The sequence below is a fragment of the Lutjanus erythropterus genome, chromosome 11 (genome assembly GCF_056507025.1).
Source record: "Lutjanus erythropterus isolate fLutEry1 chromosome 11, fLutEry1.hap2, whole genome shotgun sequence".
NCBI classification, from domain to species: Eukaryota; Metazoa; Chordata; class Actinopteri; order Lutjaniformes; family Lutjanidae; genus Lutjanus; species Lutjanus erythropterus.
The window spans coordinates 20,735,700-20,761,646 of NC_139327.1; the positions used below are offsets into that span (position 1 = coordinate 20,735,700).

Sequence of the window (25,947 nt, forward strand, 5' to 3'; positions counted from 1 at the left end):
ACCAAAAAATATATCTTTGGAAAGTTAAAAACCAGTGTCTCTTTTGACAAATCATGACCTGGTTATTAAAGATAATTCACAGACCTTGTTGTCAGCAGTTTCACATAGGAACTATCTTGTTTCTATTAGGAAGAATTAGAAAGGAAGTATTTCTGGTAGATTCTTGAGTAGTTCAGGTAGATTCCACTACAGAAATAAAGCAGATGGGCTATGGATCATATTGCACAACCAGGTCATGGAAAGAGAAACTGGTTTAAAATTTTTTAAACTTTTTTTGTTGTTGCTTTGAGCAACACAGGACTTGTGCCATTTAGTCTCTTTATATTGGAGAGAAGGCAGAAATCACTGTGGCCAATATCTCCAAAACTAGGCAACACACATTAAAACAATATAGATGGATAAATTGCACTGCAGGCCAGAGGAAAAATATGTATTTTTTATATTTGTGAACTGTCCCTTTAATATTGCTATAAAACCCTGTGCTATAAAATGATAAATAAACCTACCTTGTACCTCTTATGTTGCTCATTTAGACGGCACCTCTAATTGAGACAAATATGGCAACTTAAAGCTGTATTCTACTTAGCTCATATACATCAGTCTGCCTGTTGTGAATTAACAGTAACAAACTCACATCGCACAAAGGATGTGTGTTTCCCTGCTGCTGCTTTCTCAATTATCTCAAAATATCTTCACAGGTAAAGCAAAAATGTTTTTGCATGTTGTTTCCAGAAATCCTCAGGTGAAGTCATTACCGTTGCCTAAAACAGACGGCTGATTTCCGGTGCGGGTTGATGTTTGTGAGTCTGGTTTGCAGCCTCAGCAGATCAATCCTCAGGAAGCCACAGTAAGAGCGGTCCTGTTGTAATGTATCACCATTCATATGCAGCTTTTTGGCCAGAGCTCACTTGAAAAGAGGGGAAGCTAAGACTAATCCCAACTTTTGAACCCTGACCAATCCCTTGCCTCCGCTCTCGAATTCTCCTCGAGTGTGTGGAGTCACTGCTATCAACTTCAAGAGCAGAGGAAAGATCCCTTTGTGTTTTGCTTTAGAGCGCTAACCATAAAAACTATGACGATTATGGATTACCATGGTTACCTGCACTGATCCCCGCCGGCTGTTAAAACCTCAGGTACACTCTAAGAAATACAGATGCTAACTAGAGCCATAAGGGGTTCTTCTGCTTGTTCCCATAGCAGAACCCTTTTTTGTTCCTGGTTGCAACTTTTCTAAATGTTACACATAGAGCCCTCTCAGAGAGTTCTACCCAGAACCCAACAAGTTTTCTCTTGAACACACTTAGCATTCCACAAGGATTTTTTTTTTATATTTCAAGAGTTTTACCTAGAACCCAACAAGGAAGTTTTATCAAGGGTTTTACCTGGAGCACACTCAGGAGGTTCTATCAAGAACCTTTTTATATTCCAAGCGTTTCATCTAGAACTTCTGTCAATAATGCTTTTATATTATGGTACATTTCAACGATCAATTCTTCTTCCAAATAGGGTTCTTTGGATTAAATGGTTCTTACTGGAACCCTGAGTCTTACAAATAACCCTCGATAAGCGGTTTCTTCCAAAAGGGTTCTTCAGACGCAAATGATTCTTGGTAGAACCTTGGAACCCTTATTTCTGAGAGTGTAGCAACACAGTTTAGCAATATCCTCCGGGTTATGGTGTACACTTTGATTAAGAGTCTCAAGGTTGTTGGTGCATTTCTTTACTCATACCTTCTGTTCCTCTTAGGGATCAACTAATGGACCAAAGAAAAGAGAACTTTTACTCTGTGAGGAGGTAGACGGGTATTATTTTAGCTTTTCTGTCTTCTCTCCGCTGGCAGAGACACTAGGCATGAATAATTGCTGTCTTCTCGGCAGTGGGCCCTTTTTCTGCGGCAATATCAGGCTACAGGGGCTGGGGTTGGCCACACGAATGCTGATTATGGGAAGTGAATAGTAAATATTTTAAACACCAAAGAAACCCCTGCGCATGATTCAACCTTTCCGCTTTCCAAGGTCAAAGCTAATTTGCATGCCATGAAAAAGCATTTGGCAAATTCTAGAGAACTCAGTGGTGGTGGTGACGGGGGAAGAGAATGTGTGTGTGTGTGTGTGTGTGTGTGTGTGTGTGTGTGTGTGTGTGTGTGTGTGTGTGTGTGTGTGTGTTCGTGGATGGGGGGGTCTGATGACATTGCATAGACCTTTGATACTTAGTGAAAGAGTTATTATAGCCATTAAGGCTGGCTGGGCTATTGAAGCAGTGTGTGTGTGTTGGGCATACCTGCCAGCATTTCATTAATAAAGTGAATCACAGACTGCAGTCCTGCATCAGTCCTGGCATTATACAGTATGGATGAAAAACAGAGGAAATCTCTACCATACCGGTACACTAATACACTCCAAAGGTCAACAACAGTTAGAAATTAAAGGCATGGGTTACTGTCACATTTACATTTCCCATTAGAAGCACTGAGTCTACAGTATGAAATATTTATTCACTAATATTCCTGCAAGGATGAGTAAATGCTTCCATTAAATTGGTACATTATTGCACCAGCTTACAGTCACCATGTCAGCAAAAAATTAGAGCTATTATTATTGTAAAAAGCTATTATTGTAAATCCATACTGTAAAATAATGCCACATTCATATCTTACAAACACATTTATGTATGGAATATTCACTCCTATAACCCCTGAGATGAGAACAACTCATTTCTATGTACAGAGAGAAAAAGTGCGGGCAGTTTTTTTACCTCTGTGGCCAATTTACGCCTGTCATGCAAATACTGTTTCTCTCTCACTCTTGGATTCTGTGGGATGATATCTTGAGGGTGAATTAAAGGCTATTTTTGGCACATCTGAAAACAAGTGAAAAGCACAAAAAAAAACCCACACTAAATGCATCTGGAACTCAATGTTCTCTGAAATCATTCATTTTTTTCCTTGGCAAAAAGCCACAAAATGGTAGGACATGAGGAACATGGCAGCATCACACAGTAACTGCACTGGTATATTCTGTATCGCTGTCCAAATCTTACAGTTCAATGAGCATGTCTTATATATTTTGGACAGACTAATCATTAACCTATTTTCAAAATTGTATGAAACTATGGTATCTTTATTCAATGTAAGGTTTTCCCAATTGATATAAGGCTTATTTTGTGCTTAATTAATATAATATCCAGATTGTTGAAACCCAACTTTGCTCCCAGGCCCATAGTTTAGTGATTAGATTGCCATTTCCTTGCTTTTCCATTGGTTCATGGTTGGCATGCCAGCTAACCGTTTTTTTTTATTATTATCTAAACCAAAAAGATGTCACTCTTGAGTCTGATATCAAAGGAGGTAAGGTTTTAACACTAAGGATCTGTAAGACAACAGAAAAAAAGAAAATAACAACAACTTACAGTCTCAGTTCAGAACTACAGGACGTAAAGCCACACATTCACAAAGACATGATTTTCTCTTTTCTTGACAGATTCAGAGTAATGATGGTGAATTAAATATATATATATATATATATATATATATATATATATATATATATATATATATATATATATATATATATATATAAATATATTGAAATGACCAAAATGAATTCAAATGAAGGTTTCAGTTACAGCAAGTTTTCCCAAAGAAAAAAACCTATTGTGTAAATTAATTACTTGGATTGGTCATGCTATGTATTATTTACGATAAAAAATGGCTACTTAGGCCCTACATGGTAATTGGAAAACAACAAACACTCAAATGAACACAATACACAGATGTAAAATGAAATTAAGATGTAGATCCCTTTTCACTCCTCACAAAAACAAATGTCATTGACAAAACAGATACAGTAGATTAATTGAATAAATAAGTCATGGAAATAAAAATAAAACAAACTCTTTTGCATGGTGGAGTGCAGAGGATGAACGAAGACAACTCACAGCCTGAGGAAAGATGCTGCTTTGTATTCTAGTGGAGCAGCAGTGGATACTTCTGTATGTCTTGCCAGGCGGCAGCAGGGTGAACAGGCTGTGGCTGGGGTAGGTGTTGTCTTTTAGTTTCCTTTGGGCTCTGTGCTGCCATCGCACCTTACTGACTCCGCCTATGCTCAGTAAAGAAGTACCAGTTATGTTCTGGCCATTCTGATTTTCACAATCTCTAAATCAGAGCCAGACTCAAATGACCATTGTTAATTTCCAAGGATTTCAGCCTGGATGAATAATATTGAAGGAGTGGCTATGTTATGCTGAAAATAAGTATTAAATATTTTAAAAAATCTCTTGTGGTTGCACTTGTGGTGCTTTACCTTCTGTTCATGCTGCCTTGCAGTATGACTGAAGTCATCTGATATGAGTGGAGGCATACAACTCTCAAGGAGTGATACAAATCACAGTACCTGTATCTACTACATTACACTTCACCTCTTCACGCCTTTCAAGCAAAACCTTGAAAGGCCTTGGAAATATATTTTCTCGATCAGTTCCCTGCTACGAGTGACGGAATACTACATAAAACAGAATTTTCTGCCAAAGTTCGAACTGTTTTTGTTATTTCACATAAGAGACGTCTATTTTTTTTCTCTGTGCTCTTCTCACTCACTGAAGTGGGTGGGATTCAGCTGGGAAAAGGTGATGTTTGAGAACTTCAGTTATCAATTTAATTAAAACTAATAAACTAGAGACCCTCCTATAAAAATATTCTATCATTACTATGTTTTTTGTTTAGTTTTGTTTTATAAAAATATATTTTTTTTCACCGCTGTTTGGAAAAATATTCTGATGATGGGCAACAGATAAAAGATGCAAGACTAGAATAAGAAAGACTGCAGAACAGAGACAGATGCACCTGAAAGAGCTCATCACGTACATAATAAGCTACTCTGCATATAGGCTATAGAGCCAAACCCTACAATGTGTATTTTGTCTGCACAGGAAGACAACTTTATTAAAAAGACAAAACGTTGCCGGGCTGGTACAGCTCCACAGTTGTTTGCTTTCATCCAGAGCCTGTGAAAAGACTTGGTAATAAATCAAGTAGACACATGAAAGCAGATAGTGTAGTATCCTGTGACTGGGGACGCAGTGAAGGAGTCTGATATTTAGATTCCCTGAAGATACAATGAGAGGCTCAGCTCCTCGTGTGTCTCTGCACTACACAAACAGACATCAGAGAAGAATTGAGACACGCTGATGAGGAATATCCAACAACGTGTGGAAGCCTGTTATCTAACAGGGTCTTCAGAGAGCCGTGAGGGTAGAAGAGAAAGAACGGGTGAGGGAAAATTGAAACAAAAGCTTTGATAGAGAGCAAAGCAGCAGAGGAAAGGTAGAGGGGGAGTCAAGACTCCTGAAGGACTTTAAAGATGGTAATTTAGAGAAAGCAGCGGTGATGAGAGGAAATTATTCTGAGTGAATGAGACTGTGGAGCACCATGAAGTTGAGAGGAAAGGAGAGAGGGAGCAAATAAACAGAGACAAGACAGAAGGTAAACTCTGTTATGTCTGTATGGCGAGAGAACTGCCGCATAAATAAAATGAATGTAGATGCAGAGAAAAAATAAAGAGAATTTACGATTAAAAGATCAGTGTTTTGAATCTTTAATATTGATATTATAACCTCCACCATGGAGGTTATGTTTTCAGTTCAGTTTGTTTCTTTATTTGTCAGCAGGATTACGGAGAAACTTCTGGCCTGATTTTAATGAAACTTGGTGGAAGGTTGCAGCATTGGCCAGGGAAGAACCCATTAAAGTTTGGAATTGAACTTGTCATACATGCGCAAATACGTTGTAATTAAAGTCACTGATGTGCCGCAACTAATGCAACAAAACAAAACAGCCCCCTTAAACATCACTGTAGAAAAAAAGGGCAGCAGAAAGATATGAAATAAGCAATATCTAAATTATCCTTATTATCCTTGAATGTAACTGAACATAATTGGATGTATGGATGTAATGGAGTTTATACTGTGCTGAAATAAATTAACAAAATATCCAGTCTTCCTCCTGGTTGTTCCAACACATTCAGAGTCACTGGTTATTTTTCCGTTAGCATTTAACAGGCAGCTTGCTTCATGCCCCCAAAATATGTATTTAAATAACTAAACTAATATCATAAATATGTGACGACTAGTTGACTAGTAGCTTGTGCTGAGGACTACTGCTACTCTAGGAAAATTATCCAGGGCAGCCCTATTTTGCCGTATGTTTTGAAAGAAAGTGTTATCAAATGAACAAAAATCTTTTCATGTGATAAAAAATTGGAAATAGTCAGTTTACACAATCACCTTAAAAAAACACGTCACATAGAAACTATGATCAAGATGATATATGAGCGACAAAAGTCCTTTGCATATAGCCTTTCACAGCACATTAGTTTTAAATTGACATGTCACTCAAAAACTTTGATTGACGTATCACTCTACTGTTGCAGACATGGCGCCATGTCAGCATTATGTTGTAGTGGCACAGCATGCAAGAGTCAATCACTAGAAAAAAAAACTGCAATTCAACTAAAGGTCATTTTAACTTTATCCAAGGCAAGATTTATCCCATTGTACAAGCCGCTGTGTGATTAAGTGTCCTACTTCCTGTAGTCACACAATGTTTTTTTGAAATGTTGAAATGTTATTTAGACAAAGAAAGTCTAAGTCTGTTCACTTTAAAGTATGAAGGCGAAACTTAAAATGAATGATGTAACCACACGGTCAGTACATTCACCCATAAACAAATGTTAGATAAAATAAATGAGTTATAGGCTAAGAGGCTAGAGCAACTATACCTTCCTATATCTTTTTACTGACACTTATCCGAGTTGCTGTGAGGATAAAACATCCTTTTCCCCAGCTGCGTTCCTTGAGCTCCTCCTGAAAGATCCTGAAGACTTCACAAGCCAGGTGGAATATTGCAGTCCCTCCAGCATGTTTGTCCGCCCCAGGGTCTCCTCCCAATTGGATGTGCCAGGGGGCCTCCACAGAGGGGGCGTCCAGCAGGCATCTTGGTCAGATGCCCAAACAAACTAATCTGGCTCCTTTAAATATAGAGTCAGTTCAGCTGGACATGGTGGAAAAACCTCCAGAGGGAGGCATCTTGATCAGATTTTTGAATGAACTCAACTGACTCCTAAACATACACTCTGCCAAGGGGAATCATGTCAGCCATTGACTGGTTAAAGCAAGCGACCACAGGTGATGGCTGGGGCAAAGATAGACTAGTAAATGGAAATCAGCATGCAGTAGACAACAACAGAACTACATTATCACCAAAATGGATACTCCATTCCATCTATACAAGACTGGCTAACTCATAACAATGGTCCAAGCACTTACATTCCTATAGTATCACTTCACAGGACACCAAAGGAGCCGAGACATCCAGCCATGCATTATTGGATGAACTGGCAGGCTTGCGGGTTGTTGCCATGAAGGCTCCACCTTCTGGCTACAACTCAAATATGCACATCCCCAACCCAAGATGCAACATCCTCTAGTGGAATACTGTATGTAGCTGGCACTCCTCCATTTCATACAAAAACTCCAGCTTCTTCTTTAGCAGAAAAGTGTCAAGCATCCAGTTTTTGTAGCACTGGGTCAATAAACCCAGACCTCTACCTATACCTGCCATCTAATTGGCAGCAAACCAGTCCACTATACCAAATCTTATATGTGGTGAGATAATGTGGGTTTTGTGAGTTAACAAATCTTTTGTGTGGACAGCAGTAGAAGTACAGGCTGGAGATAGGAAACCAATTTATGATGCATATCAGTGATTTTAAAGTTTAAATCCATAACCATAACTCTCTGCATGTCATCAGCCTCTGCAGAAACTGGGGAAAACCTCAGCATTTTATGCCTCCCCAACATTTCCTTTTCAGCCTTATTATAGATGACTTCCCATTATTCATATTTTATATTATAATGCTATAAAGGATTATAATAACAGCATTCATACTCCCTAAGAACACCAAGTCGCAATGTTAACTTTAAAAAAAGTAAAAAAAAAAAAAAAAAAAAAAAGAAAAAGAAAAAGAAAAAGAAAAAAGGCTTTTCAAGTCAGAATTCTCTAAGATTTAACTCAGCATTAGGAGTCATGATGAGACATCTCCAGCGGCCAGACATTTTCAGTTGGACATGACATTTGCTTCTTTGAGGTTTCAGGCCACAGAAGTACTGAAGTCTTTGAAATGCCAAGGGGACGGTGGATAGAGTATTTAAACAGCTGGACTCTTTTTGAATACAATGACCTGGAGTGTCTTGGAGACTTAGAAAATCTGATGTAATGTAAAAACACAAAACAAGTTAAGTTAAATTAGAAGATGCACAGTTTACTTTTTTCAGTTTCAATCCAATTTCTATTCCCAAATTTGGGTCTCTGCTGATACTGATACTGTAGTAAAATTAAATTGGACAGAGCTACTGTGACGTCACCCATTAGTTTGTGGACTAGTATTTTGAAGGGAGGGGCTCATGAACACTGTGTCTTGCACTGGACAGACTCTTTGAGAATGACTTGTCAATCACACAGTAGCCCCGCCCTACAGCACACCCTGCTTTATTTTACTCTAAATGGGACTATAGTTTACAAGATGCATTATTGCATATTTATAATTCTGTGGAATCTGGATCAGGATGTGGCTTGGTGATATCATTTAGATAACTATAGGTTATTATAGTTAACTAAAACTAAACAAAAAAACTAAAACTAGATTTGAAAAAGGTCTTACCCCTGACAAATTTTCCCCACATTATAATAAAAAAACTAAAAAAGAATCTGAAAATAATACAAACTAAACTAAAACTAAACACTATGAACTCAGCTAAAACAAGCAAACACAGTCTGGAAATTAACTGAAACTCAAGTGAAGTGAAAGAAGATGAATGATCCAACATCCGATGAGTGAATCAAATCAAAATTGACACTTGTTACCAATGTTGGACGGCCCCAACACTAATTTCAGGGGACATATACATTGTATATGTCCATGTCCTTTGAATAAACATACAGTTGACATTTAAAAGGGTAAAAAGAAAAGGCAGAGGCAGCATTAGAAGACAGGGAAGGAGTTTGTCTCAGGAAGCATGTAGATACTTTCCAGTTGTCAGTGTTACCATGTCTCAGTGTGTCCACATGAGACAGGAGCACCAACCCGTTGAGGTAATGAAGGAGCTCAGAGAGAAGCAACAGGACAGAGGGAAGTAAGAGGGCAGTGGGAATATACAGTAGCGTGCTGAGGGGGTGGTGGAGATGTGTGGGGTGGTACTGTACCTCTGTTGCCAGTGACTGTGGGGTCTGAGGCTTTGGTGCCTAATAGAGCGGTAGGATCTGGGAGCATGGGATGTAGGGGAGGAGTGGTGGATGGAGGCAGGGTTGTGGGGACGTCTGGTGGAGGGGACAGACAGACACATATACACAAACACAATACAACAACAGTAACAAAAAATGAAATCACACGGGGGCAGTTAGATACTTTAAAAGAACAACACAAACCGGTCAAACATGGCAAAACATTATAAAGTGATGGGAAACCAAAAAGGGCAAAATTATGACACAATTCAAAGCATAAACTGTAACGCTACAATAACCATCATTAATAAATGGCAAATTGATAATTAATTTAACTCTAGTTAATTGTTATTTCAATGTTGACAAACAATAGTTAGTATTTGTAACAATTACCACATGATTTGTAAAAGAAATCATTACACAGAAAGAGATAGATCAGATATTATATTTAAAATGATTTAAAAAATATTTTATTGCTCCTCCAGAGTATGATTTGAACTGTGTCCATAGCGATGGCTGTTCTGCATAGCAATGGTCTGAAAAAAATAACAGACTTTATAATGCCGTACTTGGTCAATAAAATTCGAGCAACAAAACCATGTAATAAAAAGTTGCAACTGATGATTACCTCACAAACTTACACACGTATGTTACATTACATACATGCACTTACCTAAGTGATGCACTTAATTTAAGTCACTGTGGGATCTCTTCCTAAATCTACTGAAGTAGTTATGTTTTTTGAAACCTAAAGAAAGTAGTTTTGTTGCCTGAACCTAACCAGAGGTTTTTATGCCTTTATTTTGACAGTCCACCATGCCTTATTTGATGAGTTGGGAGTGAGAGCATGTGACTATAAACATTATCTGGATGGTTCTTGTAAAGCTGCAAGTGATATTTACAATACTTTGTCAGTGTTTAATAATACATAACATGTAGCACATCTATAAACATTATTTGCATGGCCAATATAATGTTGCACCTGATGTTTTAAAACTGTACAGATGCTTGAAAATAGTTTGTAAAGTGTATATATACACATTAGATGAATTTTTTGTTAACAGTAAATTAACTATCAATTTACAACTGGTAATGATGGTTATTATAAAGTGTTACTGCATAAACATAAGAATGTTGAAAACTTTCTAAAAGGCAACAATCAATTACTATTCATGCAAAATGATGGACTATGCAACATACATTAATTCAAGCATTGCTGATCTGCTTTTGTGGGTCAGTGAGGCTTTCTCACTAATTCAGAGAGGTGTATTTTGTGGGTCACTGAAATATATATGACTAAGTGGGCAGCTGCTAAGTTACAGTCTCTTATATGATTGACTCTTAATGATTCTCCTTGGGTCAGTGAGTCATTTTTGAAAAGACAAACACGATGTTAAATAGCTGAACAGCTCATACATACTTTTATAACTGTTTAGCATATACTGTTGTGATGGAAATACCCATTTCTCATGTAATCCTGTATCTGACCAGGCCAGAGAGGAAGGCTCTATATACTTTTGTGAATCACAAGATAACATGAGATAGAAGAAGCCAGAATTGCTGTATCGTTTTTCTGAATGTCCTGTACCATCATGTGATAACAATATGCAGCTCACCCTTTCCTGACCTTGTATTTATCTGTGTATAAAACACTGACACATTCTCTGTTCTGGGCTCATTCCACCCAGCTTATTCTTTGACTGTGCTGTGAGTCCATCTGCAGATGCCTGAATAAACCTTATGGAAAGACAAGTTTCTGACTCTTTATTCAACAGACATTGCCACCACAAACTTGCCGTTGTCAGCAGGATCACTCGTGTGAGAGGACACTGGGAACGCAGTGCGGTAGGCGAAGACTGTGCACAGCTAGAGTCTGGGACTCTAACTCCAACCTCCCCCGTCAAAGGAGGGTAGAGAAGTGGGGGCCTGATGCCTGAGGACCGGGGCCCACTCACCGCTGTGATCCAATGAACCAGGTGGTTTAAGAACACTGTTTTTCTGGTAAGTACTGACTCAGGAATACAGGAAGAGATTCTAACCACCAACAAGTGGGGTGTGACAGACGTGTTAGCAGGGCAGGTTTAGGAAACCGCTGTAGAATCCGCTGTGTCTTTTGAGGTGTGTAAAGATTCTTACATTGTGTTTTTTCTAAATACTGTGTATAAGTGATGAGTTACTGAGGCAGATAGACGGCTGGTCACTGCCAGAATCACTAGGGCAGGTAGACTCCAATTATTTTATATGATTAGGGCAGTCAACGCTAGGATTGCTTGGGCAGGTAGACATCAATTGCTCTCTGTATATTAGAAGTGCAATAATTAGGGCAGTCACCACTAGGGCTACTAGGGCAGGTAGACGCTAATTACTCTTTCTATGTATTAGAGGAGCAGTTGGGGCAGGTCACAGCTAAAGAATCTCACCAAAGAAAGACATAACAAAAAGAGAGCGAGAGAGAGGAGTTATATAAGACAGAAGACAGGAATCGATAACAAGTAAACTGCAATTTAAACTTTAAATCTCTCATAATTTTTTTCCTGTTTTTTTTTCTTTTTTTAGAGCAAGAATCTTCCCCCATAAACCACAGTCCACAGTCCACAGTCTCAAAACAAACCACCTCAAGAGAATACAAAAATCTAACTTCTTGCAAAAATAATAACAATAATAAATAAATAAATCACCCTTGAGACATAAATAGCAAAAGAGGGGAAATGAGTTCAAACAATAGCAAGAGCAACAAACCAGGAGATAATGATAATCCACCTCGACTAACTTCTCCTAACGTTCAATACATGATTACTAATTATGGAAAACACAGTCCTGACCAACTCAATGTGTGGGTTGAAGAGTGTGGATTCCCAAGTACTGGCAGTTTTAGCATGAGACAACTGCAACTCTTAAAAACAAAATTAGAAGAAAAGGAGAGGCAGAGCGAAGCAGAACAAATGAAGAAAGGAAAGAAGAAAGTAAAAACATTTGAGGCAGACTGGAAAGCATACACATGTTGGTTAGAAGAAGCAGACATTAGGGAAAGAAAACAGAAGGTAGGGACAGACCCACAAATCTCTATGTCTCAGTGTCTCAAACTAGATCCTGATCTGGACTTGGCTCCACCCAGAAGGCAGCCTCAGCCAGCACTACAGCCACCCAGACAGAATGTGCAGACCTCAGCAGCGTAGGGGAGGTGGCAGGAGATGCATGCAACTCAGTGACCGAGCCCCCACCATATGTGCCCCTGCCCATGTCTGAAGGCACCCCCTTCAGACCACTACAAAGGACTGTGATGGCACCAGTGATCGAGGTGGCCACAGGAGATGGCCACGCCCAGCTGATCTACAGGCCATGGACATATGGTGACATGAAAGATGCTGCAACTCACCTCCCTCTGATCCAAAATGGGGGGACAGAGTATGCAGCACAGCTTGAGGTCTTCTGCCAACAGTTCAGACCCACCACCACTGAACTGCGGCGAGTACTCATGACCGCAAATGGGAACCAGTTGGATCAAGGTGGCCGGAGACTTCCCAACAACTGACCAGTGACCCACAAACCCGGCCTGGGACCATAGAGACAATGCCAAATGCAGACAAACAATAACTGAACTCTGTGACAGAATAAGAACAGCCTTCCCATTAAGGCTGGACATGGGCAGAATATCTGCATGTAAACAAAAGCAGGATGAGACTGTGACTGATTACCTCACTAGACTCACTGAGGTCCACATCATGCATAGTGGTCTCCAAAAACCAGACGCCATGAGGGGAACCAATCCCAGCAGCCCCTGGGAAGCCCACCAGTGAGACCGTTTCATCAATGGTATGAAACCAGAAATCAGTGAGATGGTAAAACGCCATTGCATCAGCTGGGACTGTGGGAACCTTGAGACTGTTGAAAAACATGCCATCCATTCAAAAAAGCATCGGAATGACAAAAAGAGGAAAAAGAGCGCACAAATGACAGACGGACTGCAAATGGCCCAGCTGATGGTGTATGAGAGCCAAGCCAAGAGACGGGGGAGGGGTTGTGGATGCAAAACACCACGGGGAAGAGGCCGCGAGTTGTCGGATGCCTGCTTCAACACGACAACCATGTTGCATGACTAGCAGGGGAGCTGAAGACAGAGATGGATTCATCTAGTTTTGACACAAGGGCTGAGATGAGAGACCAACCCCCAGACAAGTGAGAGCACTAACATGCACACGCAAACGCCATGTGATGTAATGTTAGCCACTCAGCAGGCCTTTAAACATCTCGAGTCTACACAGAAAACAGGTGAAGAAAAGATTGTTGAGCTATATGCTAAATACTCGTACGAGGCCTACAAACAAACGCCAACACTAACACTTACTGTGCATAATAAAAACAGCACTTATCTGGTAGACTCAGGAGCCACTGAATCACTCATCACACATCACGAGTTTAAACCTACCCCTAAGTTGAGTTTAAGATATCTGAAAACAGTGGGGGCATCAGGCACATCTGTGATAGAAAGATACACAGCTCCATTATCATGTCAGGATGAAGTTGAGGGGAAATTCACACACTCATTTTTGATGTCAAAACATTGCCCACTTCACCTTAGCATGAATTGCCACCGCACTTTATAGGGTGCAAAGGCTACAATCCATAAATAAACCATGTTCGTCAAGGAAAAAACAGGAGTAGATTTTGACTTTTCTGATTTCAGCATGGGCGTGGGAGTAGCCTGTGGGTATATCTTAGGCAAAGTGCAAAAATCTGAAAAAGAGTGATGCAATATATACTTAAAGTGTAATGGAAGAAATATGATGAAAGTTGACATCTTCACGTTACGTTAGACTCCCAATCCTCTATATTTTCCTAGTCATTACGATTTAAAATGTTCTGTCTTTGAATGTGAGGGTCAGTTATGTAGCAAGAGAACAGGATTAACCTTGAATCTGCTAATATCGGCTGATGTCTGTGAAGCTACATCCTGCACTGGGAACCTCTCAACATATGAAAGGGAAGAAAAGTTGGATAAAACGAAATGAGGAAAGTAATTTGACAAATGATCTGTGCCAATTATCCACATTTTGCAAGGATGACTTCTGGAAAAAAAGGTAGCCAGGTCGTCATTACCATGCTCTGTTTTTGACTTCTCACTACAGCGCTTCATCCAAGGCAGTGTTTCCCACTATCACATGTTAAAGCAACAGGAAAAATGGGACTGAAACATTGTGTGACAGAGTTAATGAGGTTACACTACCACCTTGGCTTTTATGTTTATGTCACTCTGCTTTTTTATGGTGAGCTAGAGGCTTTTAATTGGCTGTGGTACTCTTTCTCAGGGCCAACTGTCCTGCGTGTCTCTGTGACATTTCAGCCCCAGCGTGAATCACTAAGCAGCTAAGTACATGTCTTCAGGAAAGAGGAAAGAGAGAGAAAACGTCTTCTTGTTGGAGGGGAACCATTAAAAAGGTATTTTCCAAGAGTTATGGCAGCAATTGTAAAAGGCTAAAAGGTGTGCTAATCACTAATGAAGGGTAGGAACAGACTGGGTGCCATTTCAAAAGAACACGTAATGAATCTGGATAGGACTCTTTGACCCTCCCATACCCAATTGCCTTTTTGTGGCGTGGAATTTGTCAGTTTAATAACATCACTGTCATTAAGTGCATCGGTTATTCTTGTTGTTACATTCGGCTGGCATTTGAAGGAATTGTTAGGGGCACAAAGACACCATGGCACGTGGGGCAATTAGGAAAGCAAGTGCAAAATCTCAGAAATAAATGATGAAACTTTCAGGGGTTATGCAATAAAGGGCTCTGATGAAGTGAGTGGACCAATAAATTATTAAAGGAGATAATTACATTATTTATCTTTCAGCTTGGTGATCCTAATCAATATGCTGCTAACCATGGTAATTAAATGGGAATGGAGATCAGTCAGTCCCTGCTTACCTGTGGTGAACCCTGTGTCTCAGCCTTCACACAAGATTTGAATTTGAAGGAAAAGGTATCATAAATAAAAGATGGTATGTATCACTCCTCAGTAGCAGCTGTAAATTATTTGTTTGAACTACATATCTGTAAACATTACATTTGGGATGGTTTAAAAGGGTTTGTCATACAATACATACAAAAAATGAGGCAAGTTTATATCTTTACATGTGTCTTCATAGTGGCTACAGTGTAGGACGAGTATAAAATCAAAAATACATTATGGCAGCATTACTACTAGATCATGTAATTACACTAACTACAATTTGCAGTAGCTTGCTGGTTATTCAATTCACATTAGCATAGTGATTCAAGTTGTTCAATTACTTTTTGTCTTTTTGTGTGCAAAGAGACAAAACTTTGGGCATTAAAAGAAAGGAATTAGTTTTATTTCACCATCACTTCTCTACTGATTGATGAAAATTGTATACAAAACCAACGCTGACATTCCTTGTTCCTTGCCATAAATAGGGGTATATTTTATTTTGTGATCTGTGGGCACTTTTTGCAATAAACTCAATTAAGTTTCTGTCATTTGTTTGCTGACTTTTTTGTATTACATTTTGATAAAATTTCATATCACATGTACACTGTCAAGTTGATCTTTTTTTTTTTCTAAGCAGCTTTAGTTCAAACTAGATTTCTTTGTAGTGTAGCTTTGCTGTAATATAACTTCTTCCAGTATGAAGTAATTGGTAGCTTCCAAAGCTTTGCTTTCAAAGTAGCGTCCACAAAACTGATTACTAATTACAGTGCGAGAAGTGTATTTTGAGTTGCATAACCTTGGGATTTTACCTTGGCCTTGCCTTGATTTTACACACTTTAATTTTACTCAGCACTGATAGCTGAAGATCTAGCCATTAAAATACATTTCATTTAGAAGATGAGATTATATTTATATGACATTTATGGTCTTATTTTGAAACATGGATCTAGTAAAGCGCTTAAATATCCATGCTGTCATTTCTTTAAAGTCGGGATCCTTGTGAGAATCTCTTTTGGGATGAATAAATAACCTACACGCATTATTTCTGTTTTGTAATCAACAGGCTACCCTGGCTGACATATAAACTTTCCACCTTGCCAGAGAAGGAACCCATGGTTCTGTTCCAGCTTATATTATAGTTTCAAAATCTATGACTGTGCGAACATGTTTGTGTATGCAGACAGCCAGTAGTATTTTTGGACTGTATCTGTCCCTTACGACATTGGGTGACTGCATACACAGACGTGTTACACATGTTTGTCAGGCACATATGGTCCTTGTCTTGCACAGATAACAAATTTAAGTCATGGACACCCTTTCAGCTGCTGTGGAGGCGGAAAATTACATATTGACTCTTATGGTACATGTACACAGATACTGTATGCGTTTTTGGTTGCAAGGAGACTTGATGGGTGCACTGATCAATTACAGGCTACACCTTTTTACCTCCACGCAAACACACTGCGCCTGACTAACTAACTAACTAACCAACATGGCGACTTGTTTGGAAACTCTCATATTACGAAAATGTGTTCCTGAAAACACTTTAGGAAAGAAATAAATAATTCAGGTGCCAAATTTTCTGGAAGGTTCTGTTGTGAAGTGTCCCTAAATGTGCTTTAATAAAGTCTAATAAGGGTCTAACAGTGGGGAAATAATACACTTTAATTTACAGTACAGTTCTGTTGTATTGCTTCCCTAATTATAATAAGGCTCTAATAATAAGGGGATCTGATACTATCCAATAAAGAACATATTTCTAGTTTTTGTCTAATTTGATGCAAAGTGCAGCTTGTTATGTTTTATTAGTGTACCATAAAATAAAGTGTGACTGATTTTCCTTCAATGTGTCATTTATTATGTTGTTCAGCATTTGTAGCAGTGTAAATGTTTTAACATTCCTGACTCTTGAGGTCGTTGTACATGTTGCTGTGGCCTTGGCTATGACCAGCAGAAAGCACTTCATGAACTATTGATAGTAACCTTGTATCCTTCAACGGCTCCACATCTGGTTTTTACTGTACACCCATCAAGGACAGTCAAGAACATGCCAGACAGCACCCTGGCTCTGGCAAACATAGCCATCGGCACCCTCTCTCATGTTTTTCATCTGATTAGTTCTGCTTTTAAATGAAAACAAAACACCCCAAGGTGCATGTAATAATAATAATGTAATATTTTATTGATCCCTTCTCTTTTGCCTCCAGTCGTATGATCTCTCTGGCCAAAAACTACCTGCCTTTTTGTCCCTCATCATCACACACTACCTAACTTCCTAAAACAGAGAGGGAAAAGAGATGTGTCACTGCTCTGTTCCTTTTTTTTTAAAAAAGCATTATTACTTAATGCCAAGAGACAAATGGCAGTGGAGAAAAGGATGAGCTATCTGTTTTCCCTCACACTGAGTCCCTTTATCCTCCACCTCCTCTGGCGTTACTAGGAATTACTTATCCTTCCTGGTGATATTCCTGACAACGCAGCACTAAATTCTGCCTCCCTCACACATTTCCCCTCCTGGTGTGCATGTGTGTGTGTGTGTGTGTGTGTGTGTGTGTGTGTGTGTGTGTGTGTGTGTGTGTGTGTGTGTGCTTGTGTGTGTGTGTATCTGGGACACAGGTTTATTTAAGGAAAGGCGTTGGTGGCATTTGTGTCACCTGAGGCCCTTATTCTCCCTGTGAGAGATGGTACCACTAATCACTCGTAGCACTGATACAGTATGCAGATCAGGAGGTATTAAAATCCTGGATTTTGCAATAGAGTTTGGTGCTTCTGCCAGTGAGGATGGTGCTACTATTTATCTACTATTTATATATAGCATTATTGCAGTCCAAGGCGTCCTCCTGTTTTTTTTTTCTTCTTTTACAGGTCCTTCATCTGTCAGTGGTGTCAAATGATGAAGATTTCTCTCTGTTCCTTTGCACATGAACATCACAAGAAACACAGTCACCCACATAGCAGCCTTTCCTTTGAACTCACCATAGACATAGAGTACATATTCAGCACTGCTGGTCCCTAGGTGGTTGCTGGCTTCGCAGCGGTAGGTTCCATTGTCTGTCTTGTTGAGTGAAGTGAAGGTGAGCTCCCTCCCCTCTACAATCATCCTATCCAGGTCAGGTAGTTCACCGCCGTCCTTTGTCCACATCACAGGATCTGGCCTGTGGGGTTAGAGGATGTGAAAGAGAAACAAGCCATGCTAAATGCGGCCGTCTAAAGCATTGTATAAAAGGCTGACATCAACTAATTCAGAGTTTGAGTGACGTACGAAGGGTTCCCTTTGGACACACACTCCAGCTTTAAGTACTGGCCCTCCTGAGGAACTGCAAGGGAGTGGATGATCTCCACACGAGGAGCATCTAAGAGAGAGAGAAGGCTCAAAGTGAGGACATGTGATATAAAATACATTTACATTAAGATAACTACTCCATGATTGTCTTGATATTGTGTTATAATGTGATGAATTACTCAAGTATTTAAAATCAAATGGTGGTGGGCATGAAACAAAAATAGCTCATTGCATTTTCCTTGAACAAAAGCTAATTTTCAAAACATAATTGAAATGTAATTATCTAAGATGTCTGTCTGTGACAGATTTTGATAAAATCTAACAAGAAAAAGAAGTGTGATTTATGATGTTTCACTATAAGAATATTGTAATTATTCTAATTAAGTTCATGGAGATTTTCAGGGGCAATAAATTATTAAACCTGCTTGATTATGTGTGATTAAAACACATGTACTTTACATGTAATGGAAAAAAAGAGCAGAAAACTCTTTGTTGACTGCCAGATAACAGCAGCTGTAAAAAAACAAAAACAAAAAACAACTCTTTACAAATGTGATTTAAGCCCCTTTATACAGGCTGTTTAAGGCTGGAATGTAGTGTTATTCTGCCTCAGCTTTCTGTATAAAACGTACAAATTAACATCTGTATAAAATGTTATCTAAAATCACTTCGTTTGGTTCAGTGTAAAAAAGTTGGTGTAATGATGTGTCTTCTTAAGGCAGTATTGGGGGATCTTAAAAAAGGCTTTAGTTACTTCCTCTTTCAAATGTTATTCTGTTTCCCTGTCCCCTCCATGTGTGTGTTTGAGTGTGTGCTTGTCTTTGTGTAACACTCACAGTGGACCTCCAGGATTTCAGTGACCAGCTGTGGTGTCTGTGAGAGTGCCACATGGTCCACTTTGCAGGTGTAGGCCACTCCATCATCATTTCTGTCCACATGCAGCTGCAGAGAGCTCCGTACTGTAAATGTCTTCCCGCTTGCATTCACCTCTTTGGCACCTTTGGAGAGAGTTGCATACTGTCACACATATTGCACATTTATCTTGCAAGGTGTGATGGCCACACACCAATGTGATGCCCCTGTGTTTAACAGTTTGGTGCAAACCTGCATTACCAATACAAGCTGAAACTGGTTATATGTCATATCTCTTATATCTCATAGTTCTTTGACATTTTTGGGAAATCATGCAAACAATAATTCCTGTGAGAATTCTACACTGAAAAGGCTCTACACAAAAGAATGAACAGTCAACCAAACAAACTAATCAGTCCAGCTCACATCACACATCTGTCACAATATGTCAAGCAGGATGGAAGTAATGCAAGTGATTGGACCCAAATACAGACTCGAGCAATTGTAATACCAATGATTTAATGGTGAAAAGTCAATACACAAAAAGGCTTCCGGGACGGTCGAACAGGCACAGGTCAAAACCAGATACAGAGTCCAATAGGCAAACAGATCTAAAGAAGGCAGGCAGGAAATTCAGAGTCCAAATAATCAGGCTTATGTCCAAAAAGTACCTGCATAAGTGCAACAGTACTAAGACGCTTGAAGCAGGGACAAAGACAAACTGGCAGTAAAACAAAGGAACACATGGACTAGGTACATGACAATTGTAACTGAGTTAACTTTGTCAAGGCTAGCTTGGTTTAGCCATGTTAGCCTTAGTTTTGATGATTGACATAGAGTGGGCAACTCTCCAAAAGTGAAGCCAAAACAAGCCTGTGGCTCCAAATGACTGCACCAGTGCAAGATGGCAGTATTAGCTGGGATATTTGGTCTCATTTTTGTACAGTAGGGACATGTCGTCAATCCTTACCTGGTTTTGACAAATTTGCACCAGCTAACACCTTTATGGTAATGTACTGAACAACCTAATACTCACTTTTATGTGTCACACCCAACAACTGTTAGATGATGCTAGGGATCTGTATAACTGCCCCTCAACTGGATTTAAGTCTGTACAAACATCCAGTTGTCAACTTCATGTCAGGCTGTGATTAATGTAGTTAGCCTAAAGTGTGTTTGAAATTTGACTTTTGCAACTCTGCGCCGCGACTCTGTGACCCGACTGTGACCATGTCTACCTGGATGCCGCTTTGACATTGCTACAGAAAGTCCAGTTGTGTTCAAGGCACCAACAAAACCCATGTGCCTCACCTCTGTACACTGTGGGCCTTTTTAACCACCTTTGACCATCTCTGCCTATGGCTTCCTGGGCTTCACCACTCCCACACACTGTCTAAATCTCACCAAACAATTTCATGCACTTCACTTCTAGCTCTCCCTCCAATCCCTCTTCCTGACATCAATTTCCAGCCTCTTTGGGACAAAAACATTACCGGGCCCAATCAGACATTTGGCAAAAACTTCAATCAGCCTTGTTGCAAAGTGTCATTATGCTCAATCCTCTCCATCTGTACAACCTGCTCTCAGAGCTATCCCTGCAACACCTGCCTTGTAATCCCAACCAAACAGCTGAACCACCTCTCCATGCCCATCAACACCCGAGTCATTGCCAAGACACTGGAGAACTCCTCCAACCAGCAGCTTCCCCAAATTATGGACATGATTTCCTGAAATTTGGCTTGCTCCTTGATCACATCATTTCACTTTTTGCTTCATTTGCCTCCCCAATAATACAGGTGTTAGATAAGCCAAATGTGTTTAAATTAAAGATACATGACCAGCCTTCACGACACCAATTTTTTGACCACAAAATTAGTGTCCTTGAAATCTTACTGCATTGTAATAAATCATCATCGCTGAAAGCAGTGATGCCTAGTAGGTGGAGAGTTGTCTCTAACTAGGAGGTCACACAGTTGACACACCCACGCTACCGACTTCCATCCTCAACGTCAAACTGTCCTTGAGCTCAATACTCCGTGCCTGGTCGGTGCCCTGTGCACTGCCCAAGTAAGCAGTTTCAGAAGGACAGAACCGGCACTAGACATTCTCTTTGCATGGCTTATTGATTCTTATTGCTTAACACCTTCCTGATACAAAGCAGTCTTCAGTTTGTTGGATGAAAAATGTGATAAAACAGCACTAAGGAGGCAGACCTTTTCTTTTATCTATTATGTCCTATTGTGCCAAAAGTCAAAGCCCAAATTTAAGTAGTACCAGCAGCTTTAGTGCCAGAAACCCTGTTAGTGATTTTCTACAAAAAACATTCAAATTTCAAGTTGATCTGTGGCTCTTTTAGACCAAAACCATTGACCATCTATTTTTTAAATGTTCATGCACCTATTTATTTTGGTCTGATATGCATTATTGCTTGTCATTAAAAAATGACATACCTTTATTCACCAATATGATTTAACATAATTTATCAACTTGGATACAAACATTTCAGCCAGTGTCAATCTTGTGATTATTCTCTGTAAATATCACATACATACAAGTGGAAAGGCAGCACTTTCTCTTTCATCGTATTCATGTGTGATGTGTTAATAAAGTAAAACACAAAAAACACTTTCCTTAGTTCCTACCAGTCTGTAAAAATAAAGACAGACAGATCTACTCTCTGTATTTGAGAAACTTCAATGTCCTCTTCGGAGATTCCTGCACAAATTCACACCTAAATAATTTAAGAACTGTGGCTGTGTTCAGGTAGCAGATGATATTTGACCATATCTGCCAGTTTTTTTGACGAAGCTTCAGCAGCCTACACGCATGACACGAATGTTCTCCTAAATTCAGAAACCGTTAAGTAGGCGTTATGCAATACAAATGACCATCCACCATCCTCTTCCAGACCACAGATTTAAGCCAGCAGTCCCAGCTCACCACTGCTACATTTGCTTTTAGCTGTTTCACAACTTAATCGCTTATACTGTACGTATCCACCTCCGAGCAGGTTTTTTCTTTTTCTTTAACACATTCTTCTTCTTTTCAATCACATCTGTTCACACAGTCTTTTGGGGGTGGTTTGGTCTGCTCACATCATGCCAGCAGCCAGTATTTTAAATCATATCAAGCCTGTTCATCCACACTCCTACAAGGATTTTTTTTTTTTCCAAAAGAGGAGAAAAAAAAATTCCAACCATTATACTGTTTTCAGCTGCCCAGGCTTATCTCTGCATTCAGGTGCTGCCCTGCTTTGTAAAATCATGTCCCTTTTTTTCTCCCATCATAGCAAATTCCAGAAAGCACCAGTGTATGTACAGTCTCTCTCTCATGCTGGCCGCCTTTGTTTGTATCTCCTAAAGAGACTGTTTACGCTCCATATCCTTCTCTCCTCCGCGCTCATCTGCTCCACTTTCTAAGTATTCCACCCCACTGTCTCATCTCCCTCTCCATCCTGCCAATCAACTATTCCGCTCAGTCACTTCCCCCAACTGAGGCAATGAGCCCGCCTCCCCTAGAGATGAATGACTGACAGGTCTGCAGTGTTAGCAACATCCATCCAGACAACAGGAGAGAGGGAAAATGGCTGGATTTCTTCACAAAGAAGAAACTGCAGGAGACAAAGGAGAGGGGGAAAAGAGCAGAGGGCTGCAGAGAGGACACTGAATATCTAATATCATGGCATGCTGTTGCAGTTGACAATTTCTATTAATTATTCCACGTCCTTTTTTGTCTCTGCATCAGTTAAACATGTCTTTCTCCTTCTGACTGCAGCACTGAGGTTCCTCCCACAGATAAACTACTTTCAAAATAACCAAACCCTTATTTTTGTCTGTTTCCTTTATTCTGTTGTAAATATTTGTAAATGATTGTTAAGGTCAGTAGTGGGGTTGATGAGGAGTTGGTTTAACTGAAATGCAATTCAACATGATGAGATGTCATGAGACATAACGCTTCACCTTTTCTTTGGTTAACAGCCAATCAGATATATAAAATCACTCCTATTTGTTTTTGGTTTTTTTTTATTTTGTTTTAACAGAAGAAGAAATGATTGCGGTAGTGTTTGTTTTGTAATCACACAATAAGCTAATGTAAATTCTGCCACTAGGGGTCTCTCTCACATTAAATTACAATAACCAAAAGACATAGCTTAAAGATATTGTGAAGTAGAGTGGCATCATGTAAATCCTCATGGCGAGACAACAACATTTGCCAACAAATGTGAACCAACCATGACTTCACCCGTTGGGTTGAGGACTACAGTTCTGAAGCCTTTTCCCTCTCCAGTGATGCCTTGAGTTTGGTAGTATGGGTGTCACCATCTTGGTTTTTTGCAACAACAGCCACTTGGGTGGCGCTCGGTTTCGGCTTCTCCATTCAGCAGGAAAAAATCACAGCCTGCCTTGTTTGATCTTTCTCATATTATAACAAACGAACAAACAGTAAAATATTTCTGACAACAATTTAGGCAAGGAATAGGCAAGGCAGTAGCAGAATATAGATCCATATTTGATCAACATTGCCTAGTTCAACAATTTATTCTATGTTTTGGGAGGCTCCACTGGAAATTGGAAACACAATGGGAGCCACCTGGTCATGATCTTTCTCATGTTACAGCTACACTAAATTATGTTCATGAAAACATTTAAAACAAGAAATAGGCGATGCAGTAACAGAATATTGTCCCATATTTGATCAATACGGTCTAATTAAACTGTCTGATCTGAGTATTGTGAGCACTGTGTGTAACAGACACACTGAGAATGACTTGTCAATCGAACGGTAGCCCCGCCCTAAAGCATACCCTGCTTTATTGTCTCTTTTACTCTAAACGGGACCGTAGTTTACAAAATGAACATCATGCTGTTCAGAAGACCGCTTGAAAGTAGCGACTGAGACCATAACCTCATTAGGAAACTGTTTTCTGAGTTCATTTCCATATAAGACTCAATACAATCTGACTTCTTTTTGAAAGCAGAGGAGTCGCCCTCTGCTGGCCATTAGAAAGAATGCATGTTTAAGCCATTTCCACATTTCAGGACCGGAAGCTCTGTCCATTACTTAATTTATGGTCTGTCCATGAACCTGAGTCAGATGAAAATCTGACTCAGGTTCATGGACAAGGTAATGTATTAAAATTTCATATATTATACATTTAATCACATTTGCAAAATTCCTTTTCCACTCTCTGATGTATGGCTGAGATCTATCTGGGGCCTAATGACTGCAAGACACACCAACTTCACTACACAACACACACCCTGAGAGAACAGGTTATTGTACTTATTTAAACCTAAACCATAACCTTTTCCTAACCCTACCCAAGTAATTTTAAGGCCTAAACCTAACCACTTGACCAACCTGCAACTGTTTTAAGGGTGTGTCTTGTAGTAAGTGTGTAGTAGTACTGTGTACTCGCAGATAGACCTACCCGGAGGTTTCTGACTCATCCCATATCTTCCTGGATGCGTCACATACCTCTTATAAATTATGGATTTCCCTGCGTTTGACCCACTGACCATACATAAAGATGGACACTGTTTCTCCACTTCCTCACACTTTAAAAAAAAATGAGGCCAGAATATCCTGAATATGATCACTGGTGACATAATTTGTAGCCAGAGTCTGTGCAGTAGTGATCTGTGCTGGAGCTGTGGTATCAAATTCCCACCCATACACCAAGCCGACTCAGTCATGAACAAAGCTCAGCTGTCAATTATGATGTGAACCCCGCTTTTTAGAGCATCACATAACTAATTATCATTGAGATGTTTTGGTTTCACTTCTGGAGAGCTGTCATGTTGTTCATCTTTATGTATGTCAGTAGTTGGACCATTGTTGGAAACATTTGAGAAAATGTAACTACAAAATTGAACAAAATATATAACATGTCCAGAAATTTTAGACATTTTAATGTGGAACTGTTACATGTAATAGCTTTAATATGTCAATTCATAATACTGCCTTTTTCTGCATAAACTGAATGAATCATCTTGCATTGTGCTGTTTGATTGTGCTCACATTTATGCTGTTCAAGACCAGAATCTGAGTACTTCAATCAATGTGATAGGCACTCAGAGATGCCCCTGTAGCAACTAACCTAATGTTCTCACTGTATTCACAACTCCTCTGTTTATTATTATGGGCTGACTTTCAGCAAAACGCACAAGACTTCTTCTCAAAGTTTGTTTGAGATTGGGAAACTCACTTGCTATATAATTCTGCTGTGTGATTTAAGTGTCGAGACCCGTTTAGATTCTCGTCTCATGGTGATTTGAAGGGACTCTGATTGCCTCTGTGTGATTCCGGATAAGAGTGCTACAAAAACTGACTTGCTCGCCTTAAGTTTGAGTTCATTAATGTCATTATTTGGTCCAAAGGCTTCTGAGATCCACTTTGAGAACATAATAACAGTGGTCTAACAGCAAGTAATACTCTGGCGTTAAAGTGTGCCAATCTGCATCCACTCTGTTGGCTTCTGCACTGCGTGTGCACCAGAGTGCGTGTGTGCATGTATGTGGGTGAAAGTGGGTATAATTGGTCTATAAATATCTTATCACATTTTAAGCGCAGCTGAAAGGAATACCTGACATCG

At 39.6% G+C, this 25,947-nt stretch overlaps 1 protein-coding gene across 3 annotated transcripts in view; it reads right to left on the minus strand.

The window, feature by feature from the left end:
• cadm2a (cell adhesion molecule 2a) overlaps positions 1-25,947 on the minus strand; it is a 311,927-nt gene that overhangs the window by 14,138 nt on the left and 271,842 nt on the right. For 2 of the 3 annotated variants that reach the window (XM_084731246.1, XM_084731247.1), the window contains 4 exons: positions 19,337-19,498; positions 18,480-18,570; positions 18,194-18,372; positions 9,257-9,370 (listed from right to left, as the gene is read on the minus strand). In XM_084731246.1, coding sequence (XP_084587372.1) covers positions 9,257-9,370; positions 18,194-18,372; positions 18,480-18,570; positions 19,337-19,498 — 546 coding nt within the window. The remainder of the gene's footprint in view (positions 1-9,256; positions 9,371-18,193; positions 18,373-18,479; positions 18,571-19,336; positions 19,499-25,947) is intronic. The other variant, XM_084731248.1, reaches the window with a different exon arrangement.